Below are 22,726 nucleotides of genomic sequence, written 5' to 3' on the forward strand. Positions count from 1 at the left end.
CAGCCTCCCGATTCCTCCTAGCCTTCTTGTGCCACAGATGCCCCAACTGTGGGGCCCCCTCAGCCAATGCAGGCTCCCCTGGGGACATTCTGAAACCCAGCCAAGTCTTGGTCCAGCAGGTGTGGATTTACGCACCTTGTTCCCAAGCCCATGAAAGTTTGGGCTGGAGTCCTGCCCTTTACCCCTTACTCTGTAGTCATCTGGGGCTGGATCCCAGGATGGAAGTTCATTTGCATGCAGATGTGCACACAGTGGGGAAGTCAAATGCCCCAAACCAACTCAGGAGAGTGAATTTCAGGGCTGAGTGATTTTCTTATCATATTTGCCTCGTGGTCTCCTGTCAAGTCTTTTGCCTTGCCTTAGCACAGAAGGTCAGTTTGAGCGTGTGTTTGTGTTTCTCTAGCTCTGGTAACCTAAGCAAGGAGCAGGTGGCTGGGAGGGGACCCTCCTGAGAGCTGCTGTGAGTGTCCTGGTGTGGAAGGTGTCCCTTTGTTTACAGAACAACCTCACTTTCACGGGTGCCATCAATGGAGACGTCTACGTGTGGAAGGACCACTTCCTCATCCGGCTGGTGGCCAAGGCTCACACAGGCCCCGTCTTCACAATGTACACAACCCTTCGGGACGGACTCATAGTGACTGGTGGCAAAGAGCGGCCGTAAGCTGAAACTCCCCTTAGGATAGCTGGGCTTCTCTTACTGTCTTGGATGAGAGTGACAGAAACATTTCCCCCTGGGAGAAAATGCAGCTTTTCGTTCTCCCATCTTTTCTGCTGCAGCGGGGAGATCGGTCTCCCCTTGCTCCGAGAGGGCCCTAGGTCAAACCTTTCAGAAGTATAAGTCAGAGATGGGGAGGGCTGGTTTCATGGTAGTTTAAAATCCAGAGAGATATTCTTGGATAGACCCGAGTGACTATGCTGATCATCAAGTGTTCCTCTCCGTAGCTCTTTGGGGGGCGGGAGGCTGGGGAGGAGGGGAGAGAAGTTCCCGTGGGGACAGAGATGTGAAAATGAAGCAGAAAAACAGAGAAGCATTTCTCTTCATGTTTGATCTGATAAAAACACGGTTTGACTTTTTTAGATTGCAGTCCTCTCCTTCTACCATAGTGGCCTTTGAAAGTATTCTAGGAAATCTGCCAGTCCAAATGGTTGTAACTACCCATCGGTGGGGCTGAGAAAGAGGCCACCCTGCAGGGTCTGTCCTGCTGGGCCCCAGTGGCTGTGACCTTGATGATGGGGACAGGGGGCCTGGCGTGTCACGGGCAAGTCTTAGGACAAGGGCCAACATGCTGTGTGCCTCTTGATCCTTTTTAGGACCAAAGAAGGAGGTGCCGTGAAACTGTGGGACCAGGAGATGAAGCGCTGCCGGGCCTTCCAGCTGGAGACAGGCCAGCTGGTGGAGTGTGTGCGCTCCGTGTGCCGGGGCAAAGTGAGTGGGCGGGGCCGGTCTACCCCCAGCTGTCCCCTTGGGGCCCAAGGGAGAGTTAGTTCAGCCGGACACCGTCCCTGTGCTGCACTGTTGAATCCTTAAAACCAGCCTCCGAGGTGGGACTTGAACTGCCATGGGGAGTTGGCTTAGCAGAATCCAACAGACCCAGGTGCAGACTCTTCTGAGTAGCGCCGGCTGTGTGACCTTGGGTGTGTTACTTAACCTTTCTGTTCCAGCACAGGCGTCCTTGTGAGGATCACATGCATTATAATGCATGGTGCCTTTCCTTATGCCTGCCTCATAGCCACATTCAGTGGATGTTAGCTGCTATTACAGATAATATTATTACTATAGGCATAGAGATAGTCAATAATTTGCCTATGTCCACAGTTACATGGGCAGTAAGGGGGCAGGAAGGGGCCATCAAACTGACTCAAAGCCATAGGTTTTCAAGTCATACCTGGGCTGAATCTCAGACACAAGTGCAAGGTTGGGTTTTTTTGTTGTTGGGTCTCTTGTTGTGTTTTGTTTAAATATGGTTGTCCAGGCTCTTGCCCAGAGCTGCCAAATCAGAATCTTAGTCATGATGTGTGTGTTCCTTTTTTCCTTTTCTTTTTTTAACTCCCCAAGAAATTCCGAGGTACTTGAAAATAAATCTTAACCTCTGCTTTGGCTTCAGGATGTTCCCCATAAGAAAAGGCAGACATGGCTTGGAGGCTCCATAATTAGGAATGGAGATCTTTGTTTTTAAATAGATCGATGGCAGTCATCCGGTAGGGTGATGAGACATCTGGGAGGTGGGGCGGAGCTAGGCCCAGACGTGGGGCTCATCGGAGATGGCGTTTTGTTCGGTGCGTGAGGGAGAACTTAGGAAGAACCTGAGCTGTCCGGCAGCAGAAACTGGCTGCCCAGCTCTGTAGTGAGCTTGCTGTCTGTGGAATGTTCTTGCAGAGACCCGATGATGGAATCTCTGTTCTCCTCCACGGCTGAGGGAGAAGGGGAGGTGAGGGGTGACGTAGGTGGGCGATTGAGTCAGCCACGGAAGCCTCTCGGCCCTTCCCATGGAAGGACTGCTGCTGGCAGAGCCGCTCCCAGTTTGCTCTAATTGTGTTCTTCTTGCAGTTATTCTTTAAAATACAGATCTCCTTCTTTTTTACCTACGTTCATCTCTTTGTGGCAAAAGATAGAGAACGTAACGATTTACCATTTTTGCCATTTTTAGGTGTACCGTCCAGCGGTAGTAAGTACATTCCCGTTGCTGGGCAACCATCGCCCCCGTCCACCCACAGAACGTTTTTTATCTTGTAGAATTGAAACTCTGTACCTATGAAGTACTCACGCCCCTTTCCTTTTCCCACCAGCACTTGGCGACCGCCATTTGACTTTTCTCCGTGAATTGGACTAGTAAGTCATACGAGTTGGATCATACAGTATTTGTCTTGTTTCTAATGTTTTTATTGCAACAGGGAAAAATTTTAGTAGGAACCAAAGATGGAGAAATAATTGAAGTTGGTGAAAAAAATGCTGCTTCCAACATCCTGATTGATGGACACATGGAAGGGGAGATCTGGGGCCTGGCCACACACCCCTCCAAGGACATCTTCATCTCTGCCAGCAACGACGGCACGGCCCGCATCTGGGACCTGGCTGACAAGGTGAGGGGCCCTCTCTGCCCGGGCTCGGATGCCCGCAGGTGGGTCTGGCCGGAGCCTGGCGGGAGGAGAGGTCTGGCCAGGGTCAGGCCAGAGAGGGGCGATGTGGCAGGTCAGCCAGTAAGTTAGACAGCCAGCACACACCCAGTCCGTCTGTCTTTTAGCTGTGTATCCATCCATAACTATAGTACAGGAATAACCTGAAAATAATCTGAAAAAATAATCTGGAAATTTTTCTCTTGTCATGGAAAGTCCACAAAGCCTTAAAAAGAAAGAGATAGGTCTTCCCTGGATGGGAAGACTAAGAATGATTTAAAACATCAGATGTTCCCAAATGGAACGTGTCAATCAAAATCCCACCAAAGTTCCTCTTGGAATATGGAAAAAAATTAAAAATTAAAAAATTCATCTTGAGTGAAAAATAGCAAAGAGTAGTCTGGGGAGAAAATTATTGTGGCCAAGTGTTATCTGATATTAAAACAAGTAGTTAGGGGCGCCTGAGTAGCTCAGTTGGTCAAGTGTCCCAATCTTGCTTTCGGCTCAGGTCCTGATCCCAGGGCCGTGGGATTGAGCCCCGCATCGGGCTCTATGCCGGGCATGGACTCTGCTCGGAATTCCCTCTCCCCCTCTCCCCCTCTCTCTCCGCCCCCCTCCGCCTCCTGCCAGCTCACTCACACTCTTCCTAAAGAATTTTAAAGATTCCTCTCTCTAAAGAATCTTAAAAAGTTAAAAAAATAAAACAAGTGCTTAAGTTCTAATAATTAAAATAGTTGGGCTCATCACAAAATAGCCAGTAAATATTTCATATTTTTAGTGTGAGGATCAAAGAACAGATATGCAAAAGCCCAACTATGGTTGCTATATTTACGTGAATTTTCATAATTATTTACTGTGTTTACTATCAACAATGGCTATCATTTAGTGAGTACCTGCTACCCACCAGATGCCTCATATGCGTGATCGCTAGTGCTTACAAAGCAGTCTTGCACGAGCAGTATTAATCTCCCTTCTTTTCCAAAGGGACAGTGGGGAAGTCACTGACGCAAACGCACCCGGCTAGTGACAGCCAGGGCTCGGGATTTGAGCCACCAGGTGCGGAAGCTCCAGCTCTTTTCCTGGAGCAAGAGGGGGGCGGTCTAAGGCTGGAGGGTCCGGTCCGGCTTGCTGCCTGTTCTACAAAGTAAACCGGGCTCACGGGTTACGTGGCACCTGTGGGAGAGCTCAGTGGTGGCCAGAGATCATATGGACCGTGAAGCCTACTGTATGGACTACCAAACCCCTTACAGAAAACTTGGGCAGCCTCTGCCCTGATCCGTGTTGTCTCCCAAGCGGCTCTAATTCAAACATCCTGGCTGCCTCAGCTCCTCAGGGACGGTTCCTGTAAGAAGCAAGAGGTCTGCAGGCCCACAGTGGCAGCGGAGACAGCCTGAGCGCTCTGGCCTGGGTGCGGGATTTCCCTGGGAGAGCAGCCGAGGCGGCCGGGGGCTCAGGGACTGTTACTCTGCTTCCATGTAGAAGCTGCTCAACAAGGTGAACCTGGGCCACGCGGCCAGGTGTGCAGCCTACAGCCCCGATGGGGAGATGGTGGCCATCGGCATGAAGAATGGGGAGTTTGTCATCTTGCTGGTGAACAGCCTCAAAGTCTGGGGGAAAAAACGAGACCGGAAATCTGCTATCCAGGATATCAGGTACATAGCAGGTGGTCTGGGCAGGGAGAAGGAGGGTGGTTCCCATTCCAGAAGGGTCAGGGCCAGGGCTGGACTGAAGAACTCATTTGTGAGGGGGTCCCTTTCAGCGAGCCAGCTGTGAAAGACTCTCCCACACGTGAACTCTCAGACATGTCTTTGCTAATTTCCATGAGAGTTTTTACCAAGTAAAAACTACATGTACCACGCCATTCTACCTAAGGCTGCATGCATTTCCTTACTGCCCTGGGCTAGGATCCAGAGAAATGGCTGAATTCCCTAGCATGTCAGAGAAGGTAACCGTGTGTGAGTCATGAAGTGAGATCTCCCTGCCTTTGATCCTGGGAGGCCCCTCCCAGAGCCGACCTCACGCCGGACCGGCCCAAACAGCCCTTCTCATGGACCATGCTCTTGGATTGCTTTTTCTAGAATCAGCCCAGACAGCAGATTCTTAGCTGTTGGTTCTTCTGAACACACAGTTGACTTCTATGACCTCACTCAGGGCACAAGCCTGAATCGCATTGGCTACTGCAAAGATATTCCAAGCTTTGTCATTCAGATGGATTTCTCAGCGGATGGCAGATACATCCAGGTATGTTTCAGCTCTGCTGCGCTCCGAGGCAACCAATAATAATAATGATAATATTACTAATACTAGTAGGAATAATGCCAGCCACAGCACCAACAGTGGTGGCTTACAGCAATGGAGTGCTTGCTTTGTGCGGGGCTGTGTACTCACTTCCTCTTCACAGGAACCCGGTCAGTACTGTTACTTCCCCCTGACTTTATTAAGGAAAGGGCAGAGGCCTAGAGAATTTAAGAATGTTGAAGAACTAGAATTTTAAAAGTGGAGTTGTCCTTCAGTAAGAAATGCAGGCAGCATAAGCCCTAATCCACTTCTAGCCTCCCCCCACCTCCTCCCCTTCAAAGCTTCCTACCTTCGGGTTCCCCGGGGCCGTACCTGAGCCTGCGTGGCTTCTTATCCGTGGTCATTTCCGTTCCGCGTCTTCAGTAGTGTGGCCCGTCCACACTTGGGACCTGAACTCTGGGCCTGGAGTGGAGGCTCCTCACTCTCCTGGGGGAACAGACAGTGGGAAGGGATGAAGAGGGGTCCCACCTTTGGGACTTTGAGCTGAAAAGAGAATGATGTCTTATCCAGCACTCTGAACAAATATTAGGCGTTGGTGAGCCGGCCTGGAGTCGGATACCCGTTGTGAAATGAGAGGGGACCCAGTCATCAGGGGAGTATCTACTGAACGAGGCACCTTGCTAGGCTTTTGGGTGGACAGAGTGGGCCTGCTCCTTGCTCTCCTGGAGCTTGCCCTGTAATGGAGAAGACAAGCGTTCAACAGATAATCACAAAATATACATATAATTACAAATTGTGATTATGTCCTGGGAAGGAAAAGTACAGGGTGCTATGGGAGCATTTAACAGGCACTGAATTTAGATTCACTTCCTCTCCGCACAAGTGATATTTAAGCTGAGGTCTGTGGGCTGTGTAGGAGTTAGCCAGCAGAGAGAGGCAGGAACATTTTTCCGGGCCATCTGTACGAAGGCCCCGAGGTGGGGAAGATCTTGGCGCATTCCGTGCACAGCAGGAAAACCCAGGGTGGCCAGGCTAGAGGCACCCACAGGGGTAGAAGGGGCTGGAGATTTTCTGGAAAATGGCTATCTCCCCCTAGGATATTCTCAAAGAAGAAAGGGTCAGGCCCTAGATGCTTCAGAAATCATCTACGTCAGTGGCTGTCCATGAGAAAACTTGCCTACCTCTGTACCAAAGCACCTGTTTCTCCCAGAACACGGATTCCCAAACTTGGAGCATCAGACATCCCCTGGAGGCGTTAAAACACAGATTGCTGGGCCCCACCCTCAGAGTGTCTGGTGTTGGGGGGACCAAAGAATATGTATTTCCAGCAACTTTCCAGATGCTGCTGCTGGTGGTCAGGAACCACATTTGGGTAACCACTGCCTTAGGACTTTGGAAAAGAGCCAGAAAAGGAATGGAAAAATGTCCTGCTCCCGCGACTTTTGCTGCAGGCTGACCACAGGCTTTGCAGCCTCAAGCTGAACTTGGATTTGTTGAAAAGTCCTGGGGAGCCAGAGGCTTGGCCGGTGTTCTGGGAAACAGCACACCGAAAGGGGAGCCCTTTGACCTGGAGAGAAGGTTGAGGGACTTGGTTGCCTTCTGCTTGCAGGTGTCAACAGGAGCCTACAAGCGCCAGGTGCATGAGGTCCCCCTGGGGAAGCAGGTCACCGAAGCCATGGTCATTGAGAAGATCACCTGGGCCTCCTGGACAAGGTGACTGGAGGAAAACAACTTCTCAAGGAGAAGGTCATGAGAGAGCCTCTTGTGCCAGGCTCGGTCTCCAAGTTTGCATGTGGCCAGGATGTGAAGAAGCTCAGAGATGGAGCTATCTTGTCTTCTTGGCGGGGAGGGAGGGCTTGGAAGGCTTCTTGGTACCAGTTTGGGCCACTGGCTTTGATCCAACCTGGGCTTTTGAAATGCAAAATCCCTCCTTTTGTGTAATCGTCCCAGGGCCCAACCTCACCCAGCAAGTGCAAAGGGAAATGGTCTCCGGGCTCCTGACTCAGCCCCGGTGCAGCGTGGGGAGGCAGGGCCGCTTAGGATGAGGAAGAGGGCCTTGCCAGTTCAAGGGAAGGGTCACCACCAGGCTGTGAGCAGGCGGACAGTCCGAAGGAAGGACCAGAGGGACGAGAGAGAGACTCAAAGATGGGGGTAACTTTTCTTCTGGGGTGCGAGGGACTGGGGCACAGCAGAACAGTAAGAACAAGGGTAAGTGCCCAGAGGGGGAAGGGACAGAAGAGCCACATGATCATAGTGAAGGATGCAAAAAGCCCTCTCTCGCTCTTATCCCCGGGAGAGGGTGCCTGACTGCCGGAAGCCTTCTCCTACATCTGCTGTTGACACCTCTTCTTGTTCAAACAGCGTTCTGGGGGACGAAGTCATTGGCATCTGGCCACGAAATGCAGACAAGGCTGATGTCAACTGCGCGTGTGTGACCCATGCTGGCCTCAACATTGTCACCGGAGATGACTTTGGGCTAGTGAAGCTCTTTGATTTTCCATGCACAGAAAAATTTGTGAGTCTTCCTCAGAGTAACCTCCGTGCACTGCCTCCGGGCTCTTTCCTTCTGCAGACCGCAGGAGGTGGGGCCACACTGAGACGGCCATCTAGACTCTAGAACAAGAGCAACCTTGTTCTGGCCCTGTGGAGATTTGGTGACCCCTAACCGTTTCATCTCCCTCTGGAGGGGAGGTCCTGGAAACCAGGGGAAGGGAAGATGGAAGGTGTACAAATCGTCCACCTTGGGCAAGAATGAACGGGAAAGCCAGTCAGCAAGAGACTGGCTGAGAGAATTGTCCAGACCCAATGGGAATGGCCGGAGCGAAGATGATTCCGGCAGGGGGAGACTGGAATGCCGGAAGTGGTCTGTGGTTGCTGGGAGGGGCAGGGTCTCTCAGCTCTCTCTCTTCACTTTTGCTCACAGGCCAAACATAAGCGTTACTTCGGCCACTCAGCTCACGTGACGAACATCCGTTTCTCTCATGACGACAAGTATGTGGTCAGCACTGGAGGAGATGACTGCAGGTAGGACCCTGACTGACCTGGCTCGGATTCCCTGGGCCTGGATGGTACTCCCTCCCCCCGTCCCCAAGTCAGGTGTCTCAGGGACACAGGGAGGGGCTGACGTCCCAATGAAGACAAGGACTTTTCAAGTATGGTCTTTAGTCTCTGATGACTCCCAACCCCAAACTTGATGGGCCCATGTCCCCACTGGAGCTGTCCTGGGACTGGTGAGAAGGGGAGGGCATGATTGCTACTCTGAGCACTGCCGGGTGGGGGGGGGGGGCGGGGGGGACCCAAGATGGCGGATTCCAGGCAGCCCGTGGCATCCTTGCCTACAATCAGGTTAAAATGACCTCAATCCGTAGGTCTTTTAACTCCTAACTTCCAGCTGATCACCAGAGTTCTTAAGATGGATGACAAATCCACAACCAAGAGAGGTTTAAAAATAGTAGTAAGCCTCAGTTACCCTGAGAAACAAGGGTGTTCCCCAGTTTTGCATGAGGTCAGATGAGAAGTGAAGCCATTAGGCCCAGTGCTAGTTAGTAGCAGGAGAACCTTAACCAGCTATTTGGACGGGGCTGCTCTTGACCTTAACTGCTGCTCAGTGTAAGGCCCAGGGTTCAATGTGAGGCATGACTGGCCTTCCAGTGATTTGGAAGGACCCCTGCCAGCCTGCTCCAGAGATGACCTCAGCCTCTGCAGCATTTCCAAGGCCCCTTCCTCTTGTCCCTCCAAGGGCATTCCTTCTTTGGATTGTGGACGAACAGGACGAGGTCATTCCTCAACTCTCATTCTCTACCTCTAACGTAGTTGAAGGGCTTTATTGCAACATGAATATTGGTTTCATTTCAGCCCAAGCAAAATGCTTGGGGGGTGGGATGAAGAAGAAATAGAGCAATCCAGACCAGCAATCCACTGGTCTGAGAGGTTGTGGAAAAGGCACCTGTAGAGAATGCCAGAAGGATGGTGCAGAAAACAGCCCCCAAAGGTGCTGATAGCCTGCGGTGGGGGGCACGGTCTCAGGTCTGCCGTGCCGACAGCGGCCGGCACTGAGCGCCCTTGAGGTCCTACTGCCAGCCTGTCCCCACTTCGGGGCCCCCCTGAATGCCCCCATCTGGGGCCGCACCCGCCAGGCTGCCAACAAGCTAGCGACGAGAGACTAAGTGAACTGGTCACCCCGGTGCAGGGGATCGGAGGTGACTTTTGATGACTCTATAAGGCTTAGAAGTAACCTTTAAACTGCAGGGCCCCTGGGCCTTTGTGGCCATGGGAGCGTACTCGGACCCCTGGCTCTACGTCCAACAGTAGCAAAGGCTCTCCTACCCAAGTGGGGCTGATAAAACCTCTTCAGCAGTAACAGAAGAGAGTGTGAAGTCAAGGTGCCAAAGTCCTTCCATTCAGCACACTCAGGCTGGTGAAAGAGCCAGACGAAACAAAAACCAATAGTCCATTTTAAAAAAGCAGATCTTTAATTGGTGGCAAGATCCCTGGTTCGTCTTTAGAGATTGAAATCACAACATCCGGTACATCCCGAGCTTGACTCTGGAGTACTTGGTAAGATTGCTTTTGGTCACTTGACAAAATGATGATGTCCAGCCACGCAAGATCAGTATCTGGTCTGCTTTTTCAGTGTGTTTGTGTGGCGATGTCTGTAAATGCCAGAAACCTCTTTCTCGCTGCTGCTGCCCGCCCCCCAGCCACCGCGGAGGCACGCAGGGGCCCCTCCGTGCCCACAGCGCTGCAGGCCACACGAGCGCCACGTGCCAGCGAAGCGGGGTGACCGCCCCATCCTCTGCGGAACTGTGCTGCCCGGAAGGTCAGTTCTCACATGGGAGGAGTGCTTGCCTCTGTTCGTGACACGACACAAAAAATCCTCTCTGACCATGTAGCCCACCGACAGAATTTAAAGCCTCAGTTACCCTAACCAATATGTAGCTTTTAATTTGCATCAGAACTTTTACAAAGGATGTTTTGCTATTCTGTTTCTATATACTTTAAAAATGTTCATTTTTACCAATGAGTTGAACAAGACCGCTTCAGTTAGATGCACCTAAGCATTAGAACTACCGATAGCCTCAGTTCTCCACATTTAGCTTTCAAAACCAAATGAGCCATGTATAAACAAGTTGAGAAACTTAATTTTTTAATGTTTCATTTGCAGAGTTTTATATCCATTAAGTGCCTTTGAAAGTTTCCAGTTGTGTGGGCTGTCTCACCTCCCACAGATATTCTCCTTTCTACATATGGTGCTAAAACTTCAAAACTGAGGAGGGCTACAGGACCCTTAACAGATTCCTGGTCTGTCACCCATGTCATGTGTTTATGTCCCGGCTTCCTAAATGCAAGACATCGGTTACCTGCTTGGGAAATAGTGGCAGGTGAGCAGCAAAGAAACTGAAATTCAGGAGGGAGGGGGTAGAAATGGGTTTTCACAGTTCAGTGCCAAACCTACAAAATCCAAATAGAAGTAAAATAAACCGCTACTACAAAATAGAAGGGCGGGGGGGGAAGCTCAAGTGGGTCTAGGAGGATGAACCCTTAATCCTAAAATGGTAATAAATGAGGTGACCCAAGGCTGCATTGGGTCTTCCCCCTGCCCCCCCCGAGTGGGGCTGACTTGACCCCATGGATTTGTTCAGGTGAGCTATATAGGTCAAGTCCAGATAAAAAGAAAAAAACAAAAAAAACCCCTGCTGAACAAATTCCTAAGCCCAAGCAATATTTGATAAGATTATAGAACAAAATAAGCTAGCTTAAAGAGTTCCTCAGAGCTGGCTGGATGACAGAAAATGTGACCTGGACAATATTAATCAGAAGATAGCCCTACCCCGCCTCAGTCATACTTCACATGTGGCTCACCGCTGACCCCAGGAGGGGCGGCCCACACACGCCTCGAGGAAGGCCAGTGAGGGACCGGGGACTCTGAGCACACAGACGCCAATTAGTCCTTCCCGTCAGTGAAGCAAAATTCTGGGGCTTGAGTTCCTGGCTATTGGCAGTTGTCAGTTTAGAGAAAGGTGAAATGAAGCATTTTCAGTTAAACAGACTAATATTTACCCCAGAAGTGCTTCTGCATTCTAAGTGGATTAGATCACTCATGAAGCTATTTTTATATGCCCAGTTATGAATGCCTTACGTTAATCCCCTGATAGGCTGTTGGGTCCCCCGTTTGAGCCCCTGTGCAGTCCTAACTCTGTTTTCTGTAACCCTGTGACGCTGAGTGTTAACCATGTCTGCCTCTACTGTACACCTGACCTTTCATAATAATCAGACCTTGCATTGAAATAACCATGTGGAAGAATAAATTGATCAGTGAGGATATATACAAACTATATTTACAGAGCAATAGTGTCTGTGTCAAGAAACTTCTTAAATCTTATTTGTAAACATTTATATGGTATGAGTTTATGTATGTTCATAAATCCTGCACTGTGTTCTGTTAAAATATTGGTGCATGAATTTATTTTCAATTAGCAAAGTATAAGAAATACATCATTTGAAAACATTTTGGTATGTATGTGTCAAATAAATTGGATCATGTAAACACAGCTGCCCCACGCGCTGGCAATGCTTTCCGAGTGGACCTGCTCCCACGCCCCAGAAGCAAAGGCTATTGTGTGTGTGTACTCTGAACGGTGGCTGCCATTTCAGGGAACCAAAATACCAAACATCCTTTAAGTCTAGAAGCTTTATTGATACTTTGCTTTTACAGTTCACAATGCATTCCACAGATTCAGGACAGCTTAAACCACAAATGTATAAATCTTCATTTTATAATAATTTTTTTGCATCACAAGGTTTGATATTTGCAAACAACATTTTTGGAAGCATTAGATTCAGTCCAGAGATTCCGAGTTTATAACAAAATGAACTACAGGAAGTCTGTGCAGTGAAGTTTACTATGTGCATGGCATCGCTTCACATTGAAAACAGATGGTAGTGCTCCTGGAAATGGATTTTCTTTTTCTAAGCTTATGTGCTTTGGAACTATACACGTATAACAAATGACTCTGAAATATCAAGCACTGTGGGATAGCCGGAAGGTAAAGGTCTAAGCTTTGTGAAACACTATATATAGATATATCATCTATATTTACTTATATTGGCAATTAATATAACAGTAAAATTCACAATACACCTAGAACATACCAGAATGGCAAGCTTTTTCACTCTTGCTTTAGTGGTATGATCTCGTCTAAACATTTCATTTCAGAAAATCTGCATCAATCCACACAGACCATACACAGTGCACAAACTGTGGAAAGGATTTTTTGTTCAGCTCCACTTTCTCAGCGATTTCCCCCCCCCCCAAAAAAAAAACAGCAAGACTACCTGCCACAAGTGTAATATACAGCTTTCTCAGATCTTTTTTTAATTCACCAGTGCCTCGTATAGGAAAAACAAATATGATTACGGTTTAAATCCATACATAGCAGCTTACAATACTTTTAAGATGATGAACACATGGCAGTCAAGACAGGTAATTTTTCCTCAGACACCGCAATGCTAAAAATAAAGGTCTGTGAAGCTGCAATGTCAAGGTTTCCTCCTTCCCTGACCCTCCCCCATGTAATCAAATGAATATCCCCTTTATTTGTTGATTTCTGGTTTTTTCATTCAGCTTTGCGCTTCAATCCAGGGATTTTCGCTTGGATTCTACAAATGAAAAGGTTGGGGAAAAAAAGGTCAATGGAAAGATTTTTCAATTTTAAGTATTTAAAAATGCTGTCCTTCAAGAACTACTTGTGTAAGTGCTCAGCTTCTACAGGACATGAAATCCTAAGGCTGTCAAACTGTAAGCTGTAATTTTGCCACCTTACCTCCTGAATTAGACTTAAAGCCTTAAATACAACACAGAGCAAACACAGGAATCAATGATCCAAATGGAGAGAAAAATCTTTTGGCAATTCAGTCGTACTTTTTAGGTATGATTAAGATATGCTACTGATTAGGCCTATAAGATGAAAATATTACACTTTGTTCTCCAAGTCCAGCACACCTTATCCTTAGTGGGAAAAAAAAGTTGCAGATTTTAAATACTTACTTAGCCATAGCATCTTTAACATTCTTATTTGCAAGTCCTAGATAATGATCTATCTGCGCCTGAAAGAGATATGAAGGAGTTACTAGAAAATTAACATTCCTAAAGAATCTTATTAACCGTTACTATATTCCAGCAGATTAAAGGCTTTAATAAAGGCTTAAGAAACCATATTTTTCATTTTTATAAGGCTTTGGAAACCAGCACCAATTTGTTTTTTACGTAATACAGTGGGGCTTGTATTCTGAAATCTACAGTTAAGAAATTACCTGATGCCGTTCATAAATAACAGGAACGCTGAAGAGTGAAATCAGAGCTGAAAAAGCAAATACACAACCTCTAAAATAGACTGGTATGATTTAGGGAACAAACACTGAAAAGTCATCTAACTGGTAAACTCGTCAGTCAGGCAGTGTTCCTAATGAATGAATAAATACCCAAGGTTCTGGAGGCACCTGCTGGTGGAGAGCCACTCAAGAGGAATGAATGAATGAAGCAAGGGATCCTACAGGAACCATTCCTAGCTTAAAATCACATCCCACAGGCCTCATAAAATACAGGTATCCCATGTTAGTCTGATTTATGACTGTACCATCAGGTGAGGCCAGCCCCCATCTGGTTTATCACTGTTAACTGGAGCATTCTTTAGGAATTAAAGTAGCAATTCAATATACAATATCAGTATCAGCAATTTATTTAAAGAGCTCACAACCTCAAACGTCTTCCCTACAATATAAGGATTTTCTCCACTAAAGTGTCTCTAAACTCCTGCACATAATCTCTTATTGTGCAGTTTTTCATTCAAATCGTTTTGTAGACTTACCCAAAATCAGTAGTGTCAGACCATTGAACAAGGCACCAACATAGGTAAATACCCACATCAACACTGCAAACTGTAAGAAAATAACATTAGCCTATTAAAAACAATTCACACAAAGTTGAAGCTTTCAAATAGAAGCATCCCGTCTAAATGCCAACCTACCAGAGGCATAATCGTTGGAGACTTGGTAAAGTAATAGGATATTTTACCTGTAAGTCACCAGTCTCAATTTGAAATTTCAAAATCCTAATTAAGATAGATTTATTTTCTCTGGACTATACTAGGCCAAGTAGTTCACTAAAGTTTTCTCTGAGACCAGAGAACATGCCAAAGGTAGACCTTACCGTTTCAGCTCTGATACAGCATTTAGCTTTTAAATGGGAAGCCTGAAAAGGTATGCGAATTCGCTATTAAACCTGATTTTAAAGCACTAACAAGTATTTCAAGATCGACATGAGCTGAATAATTCAGACATTAAAAATCTCAGCTGAATAAGCAAGCAACAACGAGGCAGGGAATATTTACGATCAGAGAGAAGGGGTTTCAGGTACCAAAAATACCACCTGTAATATTATTAAGGATCAGAGGCATTGTCTGCACAGTGATATATGTTTTAATAGTTAACCCTGGAAATCAGGATGCCTCAATCTCATATACTCGTTAATAAAACTGACCATTAATATTCTTTTAGCCACTGCCTTCTGTATTTAACAAACACCAATATAGTTCTTACTATATTAGTGCCAGGCACTGCTTTAAATGCTTTACAAACATGAACTCATTTATTCCTCTTAACAACTTGGGGATGTAGGAATATTACCACAGCTGACGGAGACAACTCCAGGACAGACAGGTTGAATACCCTGCCTCGGGTCACCTTTCACTGTCCCCTCGAGGGGCGGGGAACTGCAGGGAACTAACCAAACTTTCCTACTTTAGAGGTCAGGCTCTTAAAATCTAGTTTGGTTTTTGTTTTCTGTTTTGTTTTTTAAATCATCCAACAAAGCAGCTAGGGAAAGGCTGTTCTAAAAAGGGATTTCATTTTGAGAAGTCCTTTATTTCCTCTGCATACCTTATTCATGAAGGGTTGGACAAGAAGTTTTCAGAGTTTTCTTCCAGTTCTAAAATTTGGTTGACCTCATATAGTACAGACTCGATGACATGTTCGAAGCAGTTCTTGGAAGACTTAAAGTCAGTCTGGATTTTATTATTCTTAATCAGTAATTCCTTCGCTTTCTATTAAAGGCCTTCATGTGTCTTGCATAAGCTCTGCCCTGATTAGTAGGTAACACAATACAACGGCACCGTCTCCACTGATTAGTCAGGTACATACAACATGGTATAAATGAAAAGGAGCGTGGAGTGGAGTCAGCACCTCCATCCCCTAAAGCAGGGATTAGCAAACCTTTCCTATCAAGACAGGAAGATAATAACCATGTCTGGTTTTACGGGTCTCTCACATATCCTTTGAATGTTATCTCTGAAAATTTTTTGAATATTATCCTTTAAAAAATTTAAAAACCATTCTTAGCTCCCAGGCTATACCAAAACAGGCCATGGCCAGGCGCAGTAGTTTGCAGACCCTTGAACTAAAGCATATATTCCTCCATATAGTCATTCATTCAACAAAATCTGATTGTCTACTATGAGCTGAGTACCAAGCAGTAATTAAGATGCTCAACTCTAATAAGCACATTTACTGCAGGTTAGGAACACACGATGGATTCCTCCACCAACTGTCAGTTCTACAAATAGCAACCTCTGGTTACCCCTACAACTGAATTTAATGTTCAAGTGACCAAATGTCAAGCATTCCTAACACCTGCCAGTTGAAAATCAAAAATTAAATACTGCCCTGGTCTCAGCAACTGCTATGGTAGAAAGGTTTGAAGCATGACTCCAGTTAGCAAGCCTTTTCCTTCTCACAGAGTTTTACAGACTCCTATTGCAGAAGCTAATTATAACTTCTGGTGCTTAAGCAAGTCTGCTATAGAACATTTTCATGTTTTCATCCATCACCATCCACAAGTCTAAAGGGAAAAGCGTCAACCTTCTACATTTTAGAAGAAATTGCTTTGGCAATAAGGATACCTTTGTCCTGACAGAATTCCGATACTAACACATACAAGCTAAAAAGAAGTCCTAATTTGGTCATTAAGTCACCCACAAGGCCGTACTCCAAACCCACAAGGAGAGAAGCCCAAGACTTCACACCTAGCTCATCTAAGGGACTCAAATGTCACTGGACTTGCCTCTTGGGGGACACTCTGCCTAAAAGCTACACTACCCAAAGGCAAAGAAAGGAACAGAGGAAAGACTAAATGTCTGTGGGACCAGGCAGGCACCTTAAATTCATGAAGGAGCCTGACTAAGGACTGAGGCAAACAGACATACGTATTCTCCCTCTCACGGAGGCATGTACGATCCAGCTCCACAGACTGCTGCCATCCAAGTATTCCAGGCCAACGTTGCCAAAATTTCCCATTTTAAGAGAGAAACCAGAAATTCACATTTTTATGTGTTATCATAGAACTTTTAAATACTTCAATCTGGAGAAAATTTAACACTTTAAGGATTAACAAAAATGCTAGGTAAGGTTTTCCAGAGAATACAGCATGAGAGGAGAAAGGAATGGTAGTTAACGACATGCATTTAGCAATTGCACAATTACTGGAACCATTATATAATAAAAGCAACATTTTTTTTTTTTTGCAAATAATATTAGGTCAGTGAATCTCATCACAATGTCAGAAGTACTATTACTATGCCTACAGAAGAGCAAACCAAGACAAAGAACAATTAAGCAAGTTGCCAGACCAGAGGTCACAGTGATCTCAGGTTTATCTGACTCCAGAATCAATCTGCTCTGCTGTACTTAGGTAAAATCACCTACAGAGTAACTAACCATTATTAGTGGGAATTTGTCAGGAATGTGCATGCTATCATTAAGAGGCAAAGAATAAACACTTCAAAGAAACAAAACAAGCAACTTGCATTTTGGACCTACAAACTCTATGCTACATGGCAACTATTCTGTGACATTATAGCCAATGCATATACTCACAAGGAAATCAGAGATCATCTCTCTTTGGACAATAACGAGAGAGGAGGAAAAAGGACCAAAGTACAAGGAAGGTCTAATAAATACTTAAAGTGAGCAAGGGCCATGTCTTGTTGGCCTTTTGTCCCAGGGGAATAGGGAATTAAACTTTAACTGTGTATTAAACACCTAATTAAAAAGCTCTGCAGATTTTTATTAGATGATGTCTCAACAACCAGGGGCAACATTTTAAGGAAAATGGAGGAAGGGTGCATAACAATTTCAGACATTACTCTGGCAATTCTGACATTTTCAAACATTTCCTGCATTTTTCAAGAAAATTCTTTGCCCTTTTTGAAATCTTCAGCCTCATTCATTAGTATCGCTTTGATTGCCTACATTTTCCCTAGCCCATTTCCCTTCTAATTTTTTTTGTGAGCCGGAGAAAGCAGAAACTGTCAAAATGTGTATGTTAATAACCACATAAGAAGAGCCCAGGGGCTAGATTTTAATGTTCTTCTGGGTCAGCTATTTCTGGAGTTCAGACCTTTTAGGCTCACTTTCAGATTTAAGATTGTATTCTGGAGCATTAGGATTGCGTGATGTGCAGGCAACTATCACTGGTAATTCTCTTATAATTTTAACATGTATTTTCACTGAAAATCACACAAGTACACTCATACAGAATCTGGTCTTTATCACCCAAAGCTGTATTACAGAAAAATAAGAACCTCTGCCTAAAATACCTGGTCTTGGTATCTGATAAAATTATTCGATTTTTTTTTTTCCTTGAGATTTGAGGTTTCAAAAGGCAGGATCCCTCTAATCAAACTTGGAGCCTTATTCAAGAAGCTCCAAACCTGAGCCCAGAAGGGACCGTCCCATGCCTATTACAGTGCGGGTGGTGGTGAGTGGGAGGTGGGAGCGGGGGAAAAAACCATAGGCTGGGGTTTATAGCTTAATGCCACAACTTTTAAAAAAGTGATTCTCCCAGTAGTATCCCCAGAAAAGTTAAATCACAATTTTAGGAGAAGGGCCCCCCATTCCTTCTCTTTCACCCTTCACAGTTATCAGGTGGTTCCAGTGTACAGCAAAGACGGAGAACCACTGTTTTAAAATAAATGAACCCTATCAAAGATCCCTTACACAGAAGACCAATCACAGAAACAGAATTAAACCTTAACTCGGGGTCTAAATATACTCAACTACCGTATACTAATTTTCTGGTACTCATGGGTATTATTTAAGACAAGGTTAACAGATATCACTGGATTAAATAGCATTATCCTGCCTCTTTCTGACTTCTCAGAGACTAATAAAGTACACCAGACTCCCAAGAAAAGGCTATATACATGGCTTTTGCAACTTAATTTTACTAGAGGACATTCCTCTTTCCTTTCCTTTCCTTCATTCTCCTCCCCCCACCTGATGTCTGGCACTCAGTAGAACAAACCCACTTTAAGAAATAGAACCTTTAAAACAAATCCTGAGGACTGGACAAAACATTTGGCTGCAGTGAAATTTTATATTAACATTTGAAATAAGTTCTACTGAATGGAATTAGAAATATTTTGTCAGAGATTTTGCCCATGTTTGACTAAAATTAATCCTTTGGGAAATGTATCATTGGCTCCATCTGTGGACACTTGCAATCTTTTCTAGGACCTAGAAGCTTGTACTTAATTGCAAAGGAGCAAAACAAATGGAACTTTTACACAAGAATTTAAAAGGAGAAATCTGTAAAACATCTTATTTGTCCAAGTCAACCACCAAAAGGAGACTTAGGCCAGACACAGTGATAACCACCATGTCACATCAGGTCTTTTTCAGCAGGCCTGATGCCTCAGGACCCCTGGAGTTTGTTTGTTTGTTTGTTTTAAATCACATTTGATTATGTGATTTTTTTAAATCACTATCAAAAAAAAGGAATAAGCAAGAAGAAAAAGTTTCACATGCTAAGAATAGTGGCTCTAAAATTTTCACTTTCTGAGGAAGAAGGTTTCTAATAGAAGTAGTGATAACTATGACCCAGAATCTAGAAATGTAGATTATATAAATGTGAGGGCACCAAATTTATGAAGATAGCAAGTTATAGAGAAACCTCTTTCAATGAAAATTTTTGTTTAAAAGCTATTATTTTAAATACGCCACAGAGCTTGATACCATGTGTATTTTCTACATTTAAAAACTTATGAGACTCCACTGCATTTTCTTGAGTTTAGGGTGGTGTCCATTTTCCTAATGATGAATCGTACAAAATCAAAGTAATTCATCTGGAAACTGGAGACACCAGGGCTATTTATTAGCAAACTTTCAAGAGATTGAGACTCTAAATATAAGGAAATAAATCAGTCTAATAGGGCAAATTGTTTCTTCTTTACATTGAAAAAGTAAAAAAAGAATGAACTGAAAAAAACCTTTTTTTGCTTGCTTTAGGGAGAGAGAATCTATCATTCTACTGGCTGTTACGGCTAAAAGGCAAAAAGTAATAGAGTCAGGAGGAATCACTGTCTTTAAAAAAACAAAAACAAAAACAAAACCACTCTGTATATACAAAAACTATGGGGGAATAAGAGTGGTAAATGCTTAAGGAACTATCTATAGAAAGGGAATACTAAGTCATTTTTATAAAGAGTCAAGAGTGTTAAGATTTTTGTTAGCTTTTGTCAATGAGACATTTTAAGCAAGTACCCTGTTTCTATAATACCCTTATTCAGTGGTAACAAACAGATGGAATTTGTACTACTCAGACACAATGACATTAAGATTTAATTTTAATTAAAGGGGGTCAATTTTTTATTTGAATTAATTTTAAAGAGGGTCAAAAGGTAAAAAGAAAAAGTTTATTGACTTTGGAAGTATCCCAGGTACCCCAGGACGGGAAAGAAAAAAGAAAGAAAAAAGAAAAGGTTGAACTAAAGTCTCCCAAGCAACAGGACCACCAGGTTTATCAAGGAAGACTCTTTGTGTATATTATCAGAACGTGCAACTGAATTACCAAATGCTTCATACCAACACTATTGCACAGGGAGAAAAAGACACAGCCTGCCTTATTCTTTTGCTTCAACAGATTTTGAGACCTAAATGCAAAGTTCATTCTATGTGTTAATATGTTGAAGTACCTGTTCCTTATTCGGAGCCCTGAATGAATCACCATGTGTGCAAGTCACCAAGCAGCTTTCCTTGAGCTCTGGGTTTGCCAAAAAACACTACTCAAGAAAACCATTCAAATAAATTTTCTTTTCAAAAGTACTCCTAATCCATAAGTAGTAAAGCAGTAAAATGTAATTCTAATGCAAGTCAATATTAAGAAATATTAAGAAAAAAGAATTTTTTTAAAAAATAAGAAAATTTCATAAAAATAAAGTGTTTCAGGAAGTAAATCTGCCTCATTATGTGCCACATCTGTTAACCAAAGGTCACATATATAAAAGCCACTCAAGGCAAAAATTTATCAAGTTCAGTTTTTCTCACTTATGCTAGTTTCATCATGAATAAAATACCTGCTTTAAAAAAAAACCTGAGCATCTAAGGTAATTTTCAAAAGAAATTAAAAATTGAGATTTAACAGCAAAATGAAATTCTTCATCTTAGAGAAGTAATTTATTCATAAAATGTCATCTTTTTTTTCTTTTCAAGTATCTGTGCAAAACAGACTTAAAAGGTGTTTATAATATTTAATCAGGCCTTCTCTAACATTTTCATGCTCCTCTAGCTTTTGCCAAGTATTTCCACACATAACTGTGTACACATAGGACTGTATATAGAGGATGATAAAATCTGAAAGAACAAAGAAGTTTTGACTATAGACATGTGGAGACTTTAAAACCTGTAAAAACTGGAACATAACAAATCATTTGTTATTATCTTCTGATATTAAATTCTGGGTATATCAAAAATGAGAAGCAAATAAACTTACCTTCAGAGAATCAACTAAATCATCAACTAAAAAGAGGCGTCTGAGTTCTTTTATCGTGCAGTTCACATGACCAAGAGCAGAGTTACTGTATTTCTGAACCAACTCCTCAGATATAGCGACTTCAGATTCTAAGTATGCCCTGGAAAACAAAACACATCCTAACAGTCACTGATCAGAGTGATTCTCCCTGGATGTCTGTCAATCAGCAAGCATGTATCTGTAAAAGAAGACATTAATAAAATATTTTACTATAAAAACTTACTGTTTCCAAATTAAGCACAATGTAAAAATTCACCAATCAATGCGTATTTCATTGACATGCACAGGGTCAGCTGATGAGCGCAGAAAAAAATCATTTGCTTTGAAGTTAGACTGAGCTGGGCTTGAATCTTAAGCTCCGCCACTTACTTGTCTGTTAACTTTGCAAAGTTACTATCATGAGGATTCAAGGAGTAGAGTGCTTACTACAAGCGGGCACAAAGAAGCACTCGATAAATGGAAGTTATTATTATGGATTTGGTTTTTTCTCTTCACGCTGACATTAGGCTGCCTCATTAGATTTTCCTAACAAAGATCCTATTCGTTCCCAAATCCTACACTCTCTCAGCCTAAGTTTTAGGGGAAACTGCCCAATATGTAGGGGCCCAGATTGTGAAATGGCTGCCAAAAGTATGGTGCTAATGCCAGTAAAATGTAATAGTTACTGCCCATGTAGCTGCCCTAATCTATACTAAGACAGCTGGAATCGTTCTATTTAAGAAAACAACTGTAATGAAGAAGAAAAGTCATGTGCAGGAATGCAAAGAACTATTTCATTAGTTACTGTTTCAAAGAAGCCATTTTATCTTGGTAGAGAAGAACCAACTCAGAAATACTAAGCATTCTTTTCTATCGTTGGAAGTAGCTCCTTATAACCCAGTCTCTCTTCATCACTCTCCAATGTTGGTGGACACTAGTTACTCACACTGGAAAGAACAGTCCTCTCATAACTCCCTGTCCCATAGTTTACTTCTGTAATATGTCCCAAATATGTCTCATTTTTATTCACTATGCTCTCTAAGTGTTCATTATTTAAAAACTGGAACATTCTTTCTCCAAACCAATCGCTAATCTGTCTGCATCCTAATCCATTCCTTCAACCAATGCTAGATTAGTTTTATTTAAATTTTCCTAGATAGTGCTACTTAGATTCAACTCAGGTAGGAGTTAGAAGACCTGCTACTATCTAGCTGTGTAACCTTGCAAAGTCATTTGACTTCTCAGGGTCATGGTTCCCACTCTATAAAATTAGAGAAAGAGACCTTCTTAAATCTCTTCAGCCTCAAACATTCTGTGATTCTATGGTTCCAACTTTGCAACCAGAGCCCTCCTCAATCTTTCCAAACTGATTTCTCACTACTCACTATGTTGCAGCCAAATATGAGCCAATCATCAAACATTTTTTAATCTTACTTCCTTTGTTCATCATACTGTTTTCCCAATCCACAATGCTCTCCTCCCATCTCTAGTCATAGCACACCCAATCAGCCCATCTCAAATCCCACCCATACG

General features: G+C 43.9%; 2 protein-coding genes across 5 annotated transcripts in view; one reads left to right on the forward strand and one right to left on the reverse strand.

Annotated features, from left to right (window-relative positions):
- The window catches only part of EML6 (EMAP like 6), a 261,695-nt gene extending 249,792 nt beyond the window's left edge, over positions 1-11,903 (forward strand). Inside the window, exons 33-41 of the mRNA XM_081832019.1 lie at positions 427-657; positions 1,312-1,426; positions 2,893-3,081; positions 4,594-4,766; positions 5,193-5,355; positions 6,962-7,065; positions 7,714-7,867; positions 8,276-8,376; positions 9,986-11,903. Of these exons, the coding sequence (XP_081688145.1) occupies positions 427-657; positions 1,312-1,426; positions 2,893-3,081; positions 4,594-4,766; positions 5,193-5,355; positions 6,962-7,065; positions 7,714-7,867; positions 8,276-8,376; positions 9,986-10,010 (1,255 nt within the window). The 3' untranslated portion in view covers positions 10,011-11,903. The remainder of the gene's footprint in view (positions 1-426; positions 658-1,311; positions 1,427-2,892; positions 3,082-4,593; positions 4,767-5,192; positions 5,356-6,961; positions 7,066-7,713; positions 7,868-8,275; positions 8,377-9,985) is intronic.
- A 125-nt stretch (positions 11,904-12,028) lies between these two features.
- RTN4 (reticulon 4) overlaps positions 12,029-22,726 on the reverse strand; it is a 70,212-nt gene continuing 59,514 nt past the window's right edge. For all 4 annotated transcript variants that reach the window (XM_081832020.1, XM_081832021.1, XM_081832022.1 and 1 more), the window contains 5 exons: positions 21,176-21,314; positions 14,220-14,289; positions 13,666-13,712; positions 13,400-13,458; positions 12,029-13,011 (listed from right to left, as the gene is read on the reverse strand). In XM_081832020.1, the coding sequence (XP_081688146.1) occupies positions 12,969-13,011; positions 13,400-13,458; positions 13,666-13,712; positions 14,220-14,289; positions 21,176-21,314 (358 nt within the window). In that variant the 3' untranslated portion in view covers positions 12,029-12,968. The remainder of the gene's footprint in view (positions 13,012-13,399; positions 13,459-13,665; positions 13,713-14,219; positions 14,290-21,175; positions 21,315-22,726) is intronic.

The sequence above is a fragment of the Leptonychotes weddellii genome, chromosome 10 (genome assembly GCF_054177405.1).
Source record: "Leptonychotes weddellii isolate Sample4059 chromosome 10, ASM5417740v2, whole genome shotgun sequence".
NCBI lineage: Eukaryota > Metazoa > Chordata > Mammalia > Carnivora > Phocidae > Leptonychotes > Leptonychotes weddellii.